The 13,882-nt window shown below is 44.5% G+C and overlaps 3 protein-coding genes across 3 annotated transcripts; 2 read left to right on the top strand and 1 right to left on the bottom strand.

Annotated features, from left to right (window-relative positions):
* The first annotated feature begins 2,196 nt into the window (after positions 1–2,196).
* BDB00DRAFT_131337 (uncharacterized protein) lies at positions 2,197–9,489 on the top strand. Its single transcript, XM_053116187.1, has 18 exons — positions 2,197–2,457; positions 2,551–2,734; positions 2,825–2,972; positions 3,042–3,802; positions 3,859–4,007; positions 4,082–4,220; positions 4,294–4,533; positions 4,605–4,799; positions 4,878–5,804; positions 5,874–6,159; positions 6,236–6,367; positions 6,432–7,170; positions 7,238–7,407; positions 7,484–7,863; positions 7,939–8,412; positions 8,485–8,610; positions 8,683–9,157; positions 9,341–9,489. The coding sequence occupies exons 1-18, from the start codon at positions 2,450–2,452 to the stop codon at positions 9,367–9,369; spliced, it is 5,562 nt and encodes a 1,853-aa protein (XP_052973549.1). The 5' UTR covers positions 2,197–2,449; the 3' UTR covers positions 9,370–9,489.
* Positions 9,490–9,934: 445 nt separating this feature from the next.
* On the bottom strand, positions 9,935–11,539 carry BDB00DRAFT_774756 (Polymerase/histidinol phosphatase-like protein; the record flags this gene model as incomplete). Its single annotated transcript, XM_053120177.1, has 4 exons — positions 9,935–10,491; positions 10,553–10,710; positions 10,778–10,879; positions 11,076–11,539. 4 exons carry the CDS (start codon positions 11,537–11,539, stop codon positions 9,935–9,937), a joined length of 1,281 nt encoding a protein of 426 aa, XP_052973548.1.
* A 303-nt stretch (positions 11,540–11,842) lies between these two features.
* BDB00DRAFT_774770 (isocitrate dehydrogenase [NADP]) lies at positions 11,843–13,640 on the top strand (the record flags this gene model as incomplete). The annotated part of the gene is made up of 5 exons (XM_053120180.1): positions 11,843–12,076; positions 12,211–12,310; positions 12,374–12,534; positions 12,694–13,433; positions 13,556–13,640. 5 exons carry the CDS (start codon positions 11,843–11,845, stop codon positions 13,638–13,640), a joined length of 1,320 nt encoding a protein of 439 aa, XP_052973547.1.
* Between the last annotated feature and the right edge of the window lie 242 nt (positions 13,641–13,882).

The following is a 13,882-nucleotide window of genomic DNA, read 5'->3' as shown; positions in this document are numbered from 1 at the left end:
GGCATCCATTGGTTGATGTGCTCCTTCGCAGCATCGATCTCGTGTACCAGCATGTCTTGGAGTGTTTTTGCCTTTAAACCCATAGTATCCAGGCTATAATATATGAAGATAATTGTTATTACATCATAGGATCTACTATATATACATTTCAATGTTGCAAAACTTAAAATATGGTCTTTGAAAATGCTCATCTTTAACATTGAATTTTTCGCAGCTCTGATGCTAGGGGCATTTTTGTAGTATTCTATGATCTTCTTCTTGAAATAGCTTTAAAACGGCTTATGCATTATCAAATCCTTGAGCTCGTCTAGACCATAATGTCGAGATGCGGTCTACACCAGCAACATCATTCTGTCGATGAGGTTTCTTTACTTTCGAATGCGGAAAGACGCTGAAATAATTGGGCGACAAGGATGCTTGTAATGGCTTAACCGTGACCTTTTAAATAGTCAACAAGCAGTGAGAACTTGCTGTCAATAGCCGAGACATTACAGTATCTTTGCCGAAAGTTGGAAAGTCCTTAGAAATAATGAGGATACCTCTATGTCTTGCCCGAACGAGTTCTGCTATGCTAGCTGGTCGGAGAGACGCTGCTTCTGTGCTGGCCAGGTTTTCAAGCACTTCGTCATCTTAATAAAACTCTCGCCGTTGGTGAGGTACGTAGGCAGGAGCTTCGCCGTTGCACTTCTCTACCGGGTGTTATGCTCAATAGCATCGTCAAGAGCAAATACTTCATCCGAGTTAGACTTATACTCTCTTCCATAATGCCAACTGAATCTTCTGATTTGCCATGTTTTCGGTTCGCCTTTCTTGACTTGAGCGTATGACCCGTAGATCTCCTATAGACAGCCAGTTTTTGACTTTTGCCTTGTCTTTGGCGGGCCATTCCGTTAGTGGTGGCACGATCCTGGTACAGTGGTCCCCCGCTTTTTGCACCTCTACCTTTCGCAAATGGTGCGATTTCTGCAACAATCAGTCAGGACTAGAAACTTAATTTTTCCGCAAATAGTCCCCCGGTCTTTGCAAATCTTCGATTTCTGTAACAATTTCTTGGGACTTTCCACTGCTGCGAAAAGCGGAGGTCCATGTATTTGCCATGCTTCTTGCACTTGAAGGTCAGTGCGCTGCATTGTTCATTGGTTTTCTTGACGATGGTGATTCCTTCTTGTTTGGCGTAGGCTTGAATGTCTTTCACCATATCATCTGCGGTGTCGTAGGTTCTTCCTATAAGGTGACTCATGGTAATCGATAGATGGGGCAATGCAAGCTTTCAATAGGTGTAAATAAAAATAGGGATTGAAATTAGAATTGATAACTGTCGATTATTCTAGCAATTCGTCCTGAAATTTATACTTTTTTTACTCAATACCATATACGAGCAAATAGGCACCTCATACAAGAGATGACCAAGCACATTGCATAGTCAAATGGCTGCGGCATATTTCCAGCTCGCGGTGGCTTACAAATCATAAAAAAGAGCTGCGAGCAATAATGATAACAATATCAAAGCACAGACCAGAGACCACCGTCCTGATAAGTGGTGGTTATGGAAGCTTTTGACAGACTCGCTTGACTGCAAGTGTCCGATAAGCATTCTATTCTACTAACAGCGAATATCTAGGATTAAATCTCTTTCTTTGATAGCGCCAAAGTATAAGCTCACTGAAAAACGAATACTAGGTAGATAAACCAATGGTTGTTATAGCAACTTATACATATTTAGTTTTCAGCGTATCATTACACGCCTCTTAACAGTACACACTAAATTTCTGGAAGTCGCATTTGGTGCTATCTTACCAAGCTACCATATAAATTCTTCCTATACACCCAAGCAATTTTTTCATACAATTGAAGTATGGTACATAGTTCGTTACCTACACAGATCAGCTTACAAAAAGAATCTTATTATGTTGTTTCAATCACATAAAAGTGCAAGCGCACCAAATGTGCCGCGGTCAGTGCGTAATCGGGCGGTTCTAAATGACCATAATTTTTAAAATGATCAAACTCAATTGGTGCACTAAACAATTACCTTCTCAATCATCACTCTAGGGTATCAAAATCTAGTAAGGTGTATTATATACAAGTGAAAGGAATAAAGGCAAAATGAAATAGGTAATATCTCTGATGTCGATAAGTAGAATATTTGCACGATAAAAGCAAACAAGTCAAATGTTCAGCCTTCTGGTTATTCTTAAACGCATACAATAAGCATCAATTTAACCTTTCTGGATTTGGTTCCTTTGATGATTGTCAGCGCTTTACAAATATGGTAATCACTCATGCTTCAGCTTGACATACACAACTTTTTTGTATCGTCCGCACAATCCTCCTTCATTTCGACAACCTTCAGTTCGACAACCTTCATTTCGGCAACCTTCAGTTCGACAACCTTCATTTCGGCAACCTTCTTTTCGACAACCTTCACCTACCTCCTTTTTGCACAGCCATGAATGGGTAATGCAAAAGAAACACAAAGTCAACTCATGTGAAACTCAAAATTGAAGACTTGAGGGTTTTGACCAGACAGATATCATATATACCAAATAGCCTCGACTTTGATTTGCACTCGCAAATCCTCATGGGTTTAGCTGAAGTGCTTGCGGATTCTCGATCAAAAGCAACGACTTCTGAAATTGACAAACTCATCTCAAAATGTCCACCGGTTCCAGTTCCCGATGACAACGAGAAAACTATTTTTACTCGCGTCCAGATACCAGACCTCGGTGCTATGGTAAGCAACATTGTGTTTACAGTCATTGTCGTATGCATCACAGTATCCAAACAGTACGCTAAGGTACAAGATTCCCCCCACAAAAAATAGACTTTGCGCAGCCAACAGAGTATGGCAGCTCTCGTGAAATATGCCGTCAATGCAAGTGAAGAGCGACAGCTAGAATTATTACCTCGTTTGCTTGCCTATGTACGTCATCTGCCTGCATATGAATGGAAAGAAGTGATGCTCGGTAAAGGTAAGGGAATAGAAGCTAGATAAAACTTACATGCACTGAGGGCCTACGATTAAATACATGATTTCGCAGGAGTACCTCCTTCCGATGCCATCACTTACAGCTTAGTCTCAGGCCTTCTTGAAATTGGTTTCAAAGTACCTGACACCTATCGCTATATCAATGACGTACTTTGGAGCTATGGCGAATCGATTATTCAGTTTATGAAAACCAGCGATGTCGAATTCACTGTGTCGTTCATTCTTCCTTCGTTGGCCGGTCTTTCTCGTGCACTTCAGCTTTCTCCATTTTTGTACCGACCTAACCAGCTCCTAGCTCTATGCCACAACACCCAATTTTTGATTCAAGATGAAACATTGGATAACATTCGAAATGCAATTACTGTCTGTCTTAAGGACCATGATCCTCTGGCCTATAGCCGTCGTGTACTCAACAAATATTGGGAAGACGGTGTGCCTCTCAGCAGCAATCGTGTCGTACACGACCTTCTCATTATTTTGCGTAACGTCACTGCACGTGTCATCGCCGACTCCAAACCCAATGCAAACACAGTGACACCTTCGCCAGCCGTGTATACACTCAAGAAGCTTCACTTGACCCGTGATGTCGAGCAAGCTTGGACGGAATTAATGCGCAAGACTGCTTCTGGCGTACGCCCAACCATTCCCAGCGATACCGACAAGGACGAATTGCTCAACAAAAACATGCGAAGTGTTTACGTCACCAGTCTTGGATACTATGAAGATATAAAAAAGTTCGCTGACAAGAGCGCTGAGGATGGCAAAAAGTGGGCTCCCGATGCTTATATGCAAGAAATCATGGGTACTAGCTTGGTATGTGTATGAAAATGACCCTGATTGAAAAATATTAACCATTTAGATCTATCCAGCACGTCGCCGCTTTGTCGTCGGTGTACCTCCACGAAGTCGATGATGTTCTTATTGATCATATATCTGAGTGTCTTTTTGCTCCCTTACATGGAAATGACCCTTGGGTGCATGTTGCAGCTCTCGATGCTGCCGTCCTTCTCGCTATCAAGTAAGGCTTAAGTTACATATACAGGTCAACGCGTGTATCATTCATGCGGATTAATGAATGGTGCACTTGTTTAGTTTCTCGCATTTGAACAATGATATGACAAATGCCATCTGTCGATTCCTCGCCACACCTTCGCCTGTATTCGAGCTATATGCCGAAGAATCCATCACCGTTCAGCAGTTTGCCATTGTTCGTTTGGCTCAATGTGTTCAGGTACGTTGTTAGGTGCTCATAGTGCCCCGTGAACGGACAGTTATAGGTTAAACTAAAGATTTTTGCTCCACAGACAAAACCTTCGGCTCAAGCATCACAAGCAGCTATATCGACGCTATACGCCTTACTCAATGAAATTACGCGCTACACTGATGAAGATGTAGCAGCGACTGACCGCTTCAGCATGTTTGCTACAAACGTTATCTCAGGTGCACCCGCTGCTGACCAGCTGAACGAGAAGCAGAAGCAGCAAGTCTGTGCCAACGCTTTGTCAGCTATAGTTGGCGTAGCCGTCTACCTCGAGGATGAAGCGGTAAAAAACAGATATGATGGGATAAATGTAACAAGCCGTGGTCAAATGTCATTTATTTATACCGTTCATAGATAATGGCTCAAGCACTGTCCATGCTGGTCATGAGAAGAAAGTCGTTGTCCATCGCTGCAACTGCATCGCTCACGTCGAAACTTGTTGATTTGGCGCTTGTCAGCACACCGTCAGTGTTTGACGATATTCTCAGTTTTTTCTCTACTCTTAGTCGTGAGGCCCTGACTATTGACAACAAGCAACTCACTACTGCTGTAAGGAACCAGACAACGTCTTATATAGAGTGTGTATAAGTGATGTAATGGAGGTGCTGATATGTTGTTCGTCCTTAGATTCATAATGCTCAACTCAACTTGGCCAGCCGATTATCTGCAAAGCCTGAGTACTATCAGACGTACCTTTTAAACCTCTTGACCTTGTTTGTTGAAAACGGAAACACCATCCAACGAACCATCACCAAACTCAAAAAAGAGGCAGAATACCCATTGGCGTCCAAGCTGGGCATGCTGCTGCCTGTATTGCGAACCCTCCTTGGACATGACAACTTCAACCCTCATTTGGAGCCAAGTGAAGAGGCCGTGTCACTATTCCGAAACGCATGGTTCCATTGTGTGCTTTTTGGTTTCGTGACTGAATCGGTTTGGATACGCGAATGGCACGACTCTCTACTTGTTATCGCCAAAAAAACGCCTGTTCTGGTTACCGAAAGCGCGACTAACTATATCGAAAGTGATCTAGAATATAACTCGGTATTGCGTGGTGGTAACATGGCCGAACACAACCTAACGGCCATGCGACAGCGGTTGACGAGCTTTTTGCCTTCGCTTTCGTACGATATCAAGAACTTTTCATTTGCTCAAGTCGTCTTTGCTCTCAGCTTTTATCACATTGAAATGATGCGAAGCAAAATGGGCGACTGCAGCTATGTGTTACGCTACTTCATGAATGATGGTATCAGCAACAGCTCGTTGGCCAATTGCTTAGAAACCATTACCGATCGTGTAGTTGGCACGTTCGTCAAGGATTCTGCCAGTAAGGCTTCCGTCCAGGGCATTTCGGCCGAGTTGAACGAGCAAATGTCCAGTATCCTAAAATTAGCTTGCCATCGCTTGAAAAAGGTGCACGAATTGGCAGTTAAATCGGCGGAACGCATTGTGGCAGCTTTCCCACAAATTTTTGCCGAAAAGTCGTTGATCACTCTACTCCTGGAGCTTGTACAATTGCTTTGGCTTAGCTGCGAATTCGAGTATCGTGATGAGGTAATATCGGCGGAATACACACATCGTTAGCGCATCGTCATCTCGGCCTAACATATCCTCTATATATAGTACTCGCCTGTCTTCCATTTTACTTCACCGCGAGTCGCTGTAACTCTCGAACTGGGGGATTCGTATGCTTACCGTCAAGAAATTTGCACTCGACTTTATGAAAGCGCAAAGAAATGGCTTCATATCTCATTGGATCGTGCTCCTATGGAAATAAATGGCCTGTTACAAGACTACTTATCAGAATATGATCGTTTCTCATCTGGTCAACCTATTGATACAGCTCATATGGGTCGTTCTCTGGCTTTGGATGTCGGTAAAGCTGCCTCCAAAAACCAATTGTCAGTTGGTAAGACACTATGAGAGAGAAAGGAAAAAAGCAAACCAGGTTATGTTATTAATGTGATTTTTTTTTTCATTTGAAGAATTCGTTCCTAAGGTCCCTCGCCTTGCACCCGATGAGTCCTCAGACTTTGTTAATGGCTTCACTTCCAGAAGATACTACATTGGTGAAATCAGTGGTATCGAGTATCTCTATGGATTGCGCGAACAATCAGGTGAATATACAAGTATGGATAAGATGTGCGAAGATGCCAAATTAAAACCAACTTTTTATGAAAGAAAAACTACCTGATGCCCGGACTGGCAGCGGTCTTCTCGAGCAAGTTGCTTTCGTATTGGAGAATCTCGAAGCTTTGCTTGTGGACATCAAACAAAAACATCATGTCTCTGTCGAACGCGTTCACCGCACTTTGCATCGTGCTGCAGCCTACGCAATCGCACTCCCCAAGGTTCATGCCGACCTGATCCGCTACCTTGTTCGCATTCCTATCCATATGTTCACTCCCGAGTCTCTTGATATCGGTACAACCGTTTGGAACTGGATGCTGGTTGAACGCTCAGACATTGAAAAGCGTTTGATGGTCGAAATGTTGAGCATGTGGCATTGGGCACAGAAGCATCGCAAGGGGTTGTTCTCTCCTGTATTGAACGTAAAGCATCCATTTGTTGCAAAGATGACCAATGATCCGTCGGACAAGGCTGTGTGTGACAGTAGCCACCGAGTAGCAAATTATTTGTTCACTCCTCATCAGACTTGGATCAAGTTCTTAAGCAGTCGTTTCTACTCTATCCGTCACCGTAGTCGACATCTCGTCAACATGTTTGTCCGTTTGTTGCAAGAATCTTTCCAGAGCGCACATTTGATGAGCACCCACGCGTTGGCACGAACTGTGCGTTTTCAGTTATTGCTGTTGGGTACCAAGATTCTTCAATCAACCCGCATGGAAGCTCTTGCTGAGCACAAGTTTAGATCGCTGGTTTACGAGTGTGCCTTTAACTGGTTCGCGTTGGAGCCTAGGTAAGTTAAAAGATAAAAAGATCCAGATCCGAAGTTAGTTGTTGTACTCACACTTTGTCCACTCTAGATGGCATTATGGCTCGCGTAAGAGCCTTGCATTGATGGAGTACAAGGTCTTGACAGATTTCTACAATGCCGTCGTGAACGATACGCCCAATTTGAGCTATTTGGTCACCAGTTCCCCGCTTAAAAACCCCAATTCTAAGATTGCCTCCGGACTGTACATGTTCTTGAATGGTAAGTGATGCAATAGATAGAACTTCTGACAAATGACCTTCAAATTAATGTGTACATGTTTTTTTTTGGTTTTCAGATAAGACCAAGGATGATGTGATCCGCCAACACCACCTTGCCAAGAAGCTTTTGATGCTCTTTTTAGAAAGTGAGCTTACTCGGTTGTCTGTATGGTGCAACCCGTTGAACTCGATGGGCCACGGAAATCCTGTTTGTTTCACTGGCAGCACTGAGAAGTCCATGGTGATGGATGAATCGTGGAAGGAAATCGTGCGTTTCGCGTGGGAAGTATCTCCTCGTTTGGCTGTTCGAATGGATGCCCGCTTCGTTCAACCCATCGTTTACCGAGAACTACATCGTCTTATTGCAAACAACACGCTTGATGTGGTTGATGTTCCCGAAGCCCTGGTGATCCTCCTGGGCGACAGACTTGTACCTAATGCTAAGCTCGATTTGAAGGTAAAGTGAGAAAAGACATGCCAATTAAATGTCATTTACAAGGTTCTATGACTTATGCGGATCATATGTCCCTAGCATCTGCAATACTGGGCTCCTGTACCTGCCATCACTGCTGCCAACTATTTCTTGCCAGCGTATAACAATAACCCGCTGATCCTGCAGTATGCTATGCGATGTCTTGAGTATTATCCCGTGGATACTGTTTTCTTCTATATTCCCCAGATTGTGCAGGCTTTGCGTCACGACGAGTTGGGCTATGTTGAAAAGTATATTATGGAAGCCGGTCAAGTGTCGCAGCTGTTTGCACATCAGATCATTTGGAACATGAAGGCAAACTTCTTTGTGGATGCTGATAAGGAGTGTGTTAAGCCAGATGCATTGAAGCCATCCTTGGAACGTATCATTCAAAACTTGGTGAACTCGTTTACTGGTGAAGATCGTGAATTCTATGAACGTGAATTCAAGTTCTTCAAGGAAGTTACCGCCATCTCGGGCTACTTGAAAGAATACATCAAGCACGGTCAAACCGAAAAGAAACCACTTCAAAAGGTAAAAGTCCATATCAATTGTTCGCTCGCTTTCTTTTAAATATCCACCATGCTTATATTTTCTTTAATACAGAAACGCCTCGATGAAGAATTGGCTAAAATCAAGGTCGACGTTGGTGTTTACTTGCCGAGTAACAGCGATGGTCGCGTTGTTGATATCAATCGCACTTCTGGTAGACCTCTTCAGAGCCACGCCAAGGTATATCAAATGTGTTACTTGCACTATGTGAAAAAAGAATACACAAAAACTAAGTCTTTATTTCATTCATAGGCTCCATTCATGGCTACTTTCAAGATTGAAAAGGATGTGGAGGATGCCGACTTGTTGGGCAAGGCCATGATTGAAAGCGAAGACGGTGATGAAGTAGAAGCTAAGAAGCGCACTGTGCAGATCTGGCAAGGTGCCATTTTCAAGGTCGGCGATGACTGTCGTCAGGACGTGCTTGCCTTACAGTTGATATCGGTTTTCAAGAACATCTTTACGGGTGTTGGCATGGACCTGTATGTTTACCCTTATCGTGTTGTGGCTACTGCTCCTGGCCAAGGTGTTATTGATGTGATTCCTCGGTCGATCTCGCGTGATCAATTGGGTCGTGAAAAGGTCAACAGCATGTACGACTACTTTGTTGCCAAGTATGGTGGTCCCAACTCGATCCACTTCCAGCGTGCTAGAAATAACTTCGTGCAGAGCTTAGCTGCTTATTCAGTTATTTCGTATCTGCTTGCCATTAAGGATCGTCACAACGGTAACATCATGTTGGATGATGATGGTCATATAATTCATATTGGTAAGTCAGATAAGAGTGGTTGGGTAGAGTTGTGCCGTCAAGAAGTTAAAAGTAGACATAGACAACTGACAGTTTCTCTTTTTCATCAACAGATTTCGGCTTTATTTTCGATATCGCACCTGGTGGTATCACTTTCGAAAGCTCGCCGTTCAAGCTTACTACTGAAATGATCCAAGTCATGGGTGGTGCTAGCGATGAACAAGCTTTCCGACAGTTCTCGGAACTGGTAGTCAAGGCATACTTGGCCAGTCGACCATACGCTGACCAGATCTGCCAGATCGTCGCGTTGATGTTGGATTCCGGCCTTCCGTGCTTTAAGGGCGAGACAATCAAACGACTTCGTTCACGCTTCCAACTGGATCGCTCCGAACGTGCTGCTGCGGACTTTATCATGATGCGTATCAAGGACTCATTCGAGAACCAGCGTACTGTGCTTTACGATTACTTCCAGAAATTGACCAACGGCATCCCGTATTAAACCAAATGTTCGATTTTTTAAGCAATAAACAAAACGGATCGCTTTCGTGAAAATGGTTTTTGAATGGTTGAGTTGGGATCTCCTATGTAAGCACTGCATGTTCTCTTTTCGGGTTTTGCATTAGACCTGACAAGAATAATGTGTATAAACAAACGTGCATGTGTGTTATGTCCCGATAACTGAACTTACAAGATTGTTGTTACGTACATAAAGCCACGATGTCCATTTTATACAGATGTGATTATATTCAGTTATATTTACAATACGCCTCGTCTTTTTATTCGATGCGTGACAAAAATTACGGCTCCTCGTACAAGCTCGTAGACCAGCATGAAGATGAGGAACCAAAAATTAAACCACCCAATCACGCTATTGTGGATTTCGACTCGTTGTGGATGGCAAAAGGTACCTTGGAAACTGTACATGCCCTTGTAATCGGTGTAGAACATGCTAAAGTACGTGCCAAGAGCAGAAAGCGGGAGCAGTGTGTCATATTTGGCTGTTCGGCCAGGGTAATCGCGTGGTCGAGTCCCTGCTGGATCCATCAAAAAACTTGTACGGCGTGCACGGATGGCATCTATCACCCCTTGCTTCGTAAACTCAGCTGCCTGAACGGCTAGCCATGCATTTGCTGCTACAGAGGGGTGGTGGACATCTGTACCGACCATTTGAATAAGGTTGTTTTGAGCGGCTGCGATATAAGTTGCATAATCAAACGTGGATTCATGCACGACTTCAAACCCATCAACACCCCATTCGATCAGACTTTCAACAGACGGATGGTTCGGTAATCGGGCTTCTTCGTAGTATGCCTCTAGTTGGAAGTCATCCCATTTAATTAGTCAAGCTGAAAGAAAAAGTTAACAGATCAGTACCAGTTGTGTTGCTCCATGGGATGTGGTTGACTATAACAAGACCGCCTAGTTCATGCACACGATTTATAACTTGCTGGAGCTCCTCGTCACTAGGGTTCGGGGGCCCGACGGGTATCGACTCATTGATGTTGATGAGATTCATGTGAATACGACAACACCTAAGAAGAAAATGAATACCCGACGCTGTCTTTGAGCTCTGCACTAAGGTGAGGTTAATATACGTACGTATATTCAATGCCTGGAATAACGACAATGTTGTCTCTATAGTATTCGTCTTGCAAAGCCAATTGCTCAGCTGCCAGTCCTCCTTGGACAGTATTGTGATCACTATTTCGAGCATTAGCCGAACAACGTTCTGCTTTTGTCTTTGTGGCTCTTGGCAAACTTTAAACTTTATACTTGCGTAACAATCACGGCATTGTAACCATTGGCTGTATATACCCACAAGCATGCTAAAATTAGCCATCCGTGCTTCTTTACACATCATCACCAGGTTCACTCACAAGCGTACTACGTCCAGCACCTTTTGATTGAACGGTGTCTATACATACCGATATGCCAGTCCAGTAGCTGCCGGACACTCATTTTACCATCGCTGTACGTCGAATGCGAATGACCGTCGAGCAAAACGCTGTACTGTCCAAACGATGTGTTGAAAGGCGTCAGATAAGACCTTGGGTCGACCCGCCAACTGAACTGCAGGTCTTTGAAATCTTCGGCCTGCGGCATGTCGTCGGTGTATCGTAGCCCGAGACCGATCGCGAGGAGAATGGCAATGACGGCGATGACAGTACCGAAGCGAATGGCGAGGCCGGCAAGGTAGCGTTTGCAACAAGCATAATCTAGACGACGGTTGCGACGTGTTGATGGTTGTTCGGGTATGGGCGTTGCTCGATTGCTACGACTGTCGGGAGATACCGAGTCTAAAAACGTTGTCGAGTCAGGGGTTTTAAGCCGCGTAATGCTGTTGCTTTGTTGAAGTTGCATGCATGCATGTAAGGGATATGAAAGAGAACAATAAGAAACGGAAAGAGCGAAGAATAAATGAGAAAGAAGATTCTCCGCTGTTTTCCATGCATCCCCTCTGGTGCTAGCACGTCCCCATCCCCGAACAACGCGGATAATTTTCCCGCTCTCGCAGCATTTGTTTGGATACGAAAAATGACACACAATGTTGACACGGTGACAAGGCGGGAAATGAAAAATCAGTTTTCTCGCAAAAAGGGCGGGGACAAATACGAGAAAAACACCCTCTTTTCTTCGTTTCTCTATTACATAACTTTTCTTGCAATGTCGTTCATTGTGCCCACCATTGCCAAACATGCTGCGACGCTTCGCACGACCGGGACTGCTGCTGCATTCTACTCGACTGGCTCGCGTATCAAGGTCGCCAACCCCGTTGTCGACTTGGACGGTGATGAAATGACCCGTATTATCTGGCAAGATATCAAGGAAAAGCTGGTTCTTCCTTACCTCGATCTCGATATCAAGTACTATGATTTAGGCATGAAACACCGTGACAATGTAATGTATAAAGGACTCAAAGCAAAGGAGCGCTGGGGTGGGGACAACAAGAAGTTTCTTTCACCATTGTTTGCTGGTGTTATATTTGTGTTGCGTGATGAGGGTCGTACTGAAACAAACAAATTGTTTATTAGACCGACGATCAAGTGACGATCGATGCTGCCGAAGCCATCAAGAAATACAACGTCGGCATCAAGTGTGCCACTATTACACCTGACGAAGCCCGTGTCGAGGGTAAGCATAACCAGATCCCTGTCAAATAAAAAAAAATAGAAGCTAATAATACAACGACGTCAGAATTCGACTTGAAAAAGATGTGGCGATCACCCAACGGCACGATCCGTAACATCTTGAACGGCACTGTGTTCCGTGAACCCATCCTTATGAAGAACATCCCTCGCATTGTCCCTGGCTGGAAGGAGCCTATTGTTATTGGCCGCCATGCATTCGGTGATCAGGTTCGCTCTCTTTTCCTTTATATATTGTGAAGAACGAAACAACCCGATGTGCATATGGAGGGAAGGAGGAGGAAGAAGTGGTTGCAATGGCAGTAGGAAGGACTCTAACTGTGGGCTGCCATTGCACTTTGCGTGTTATGATCGGCTACGTTGAATTAGTACCGTGCCACCGATTTTATTGCTGACAAGGCCGGTAAGTTCGAGATGTCATTCACACCCGCTGATGGCAGCGAGCCCACCAAGTGGACAGTGTTTGACTTCCCTGACAACGGAGGTGTCGGCATGGCCATGTACAACACTGACGAATCGATCAGCGGCTTCGCGCACTCGTGTTTCCAAATGTCCCTCGCCAAGAAGATGCCCTTGTACTTGAGCACCAAGAACACGATCTTGAAAAAGTACGATGGCCGCTTCAAAGATATCTTCCAGGAGATCTATGATAAGGATTACCGCAGCCAATTTGAATCCCAGAATCTGTGGTACGAGCACCGCTTGATCGATGACATGGTGGCACAAGCATTGAAGTCCAAGGGTGGATTTGTGTGGGCGTGCAAGAACTATGACGGCGATGTCCAATCTGATATTTTGGCTCAAGGTTATGGTTCGCTGGGCCTTATGACCTCGGTCCTGGTGACCCCTGACGGCAAAACGCTGGAGGCTGAGGCTGCTCACGGCACTGTGACGAGACATTACCGTGAGTTCCAGAAGGGCAACCCCACGTCGACCAACCCTATTGCTTCCATCTTTGCTTGGTCTCGCGGTTTGGCTCATCGCGCCAAGCTGGACAGCAACGAGGCCTTGACCCTGTTCTCGAAGGACTTGGAAAAGGCTACTGTGGGCACTGTGGAAAACAATAACATCATGACCAAGGATTTGGCGTTGGCTATCCATGGCAAAGAGTATGTTTTTTCTTCTTCATTTAGCTAAGCAAGAGAGAGAGAGAGAGAGTGTGTGTGTGTGTGTGTGTATATATATATATGAGTGAGCGTGTTAGAGAAAGCTTACATTTTCCCTTTTATAGCATGCGTCCCGAGCACTACGTGACGACCGCTGAATTCATGCAGGCAGTGACAGACAACCTGAACAAACTCAGAACTAGCGCATGAGCAGGTTAAAAAAACACACACTCGACATCATCACACTACACGAGACAGAAGCATGCATGTTGTTTGCTGCTGCTGTACCGCCCATAAAAAGATAGCTCACCTAAACTTTAGCATAGAGAGACATTCTGCATTCTTGTTACTTATTCGTAAATTAAAGACCACACATATTGCACACCCACACACTCAATGCGTAGCACCCTCTCCCCCGTGATCTCACAAGTTCCGACTTCCAGGTACTACAA

The sequence above is a fragment of the Zychaea mexicana genome (genome assembly GCF_025766255.1).
Source record: "Zychaea mexicana strain RSA 1403 chromosome Unknown BDB00scaffold_146, whole genome shotgun sequence".
Lineage (NCBI taxonomy): Eukaryota > Fungi > Mucoromycota > Mucoromycetes > Mucorales > Lichtheimiaceae > Zychaea > Zychaea mexicana.
The sequence above is the reverse complement of the archived record's forward strand: the minus strand, read 5'-3'. Positions and strand labels throughout refer to the sequence as shown.

Excerpts from the sequence above, each read along its gene's own strand:
- BDB00DRAFT_131337 (XM_053116187.1), top strand. Across the intron at positions 5,805-5,873 it reads AATTCGAGTATCGTGATGAG|TACTCGCCTGTCTTCCATTT; the intron begins GTAATATCGGCG and ends CTCTATATATAG. Across the intron at positions 7,408-7,483 it reads ACTGTACATGTTCTTGAATG|ATAAGACCAAGGATGATGTG; the intron begins GTAAGTGATGCA and ends TTTGGTTTTCAG.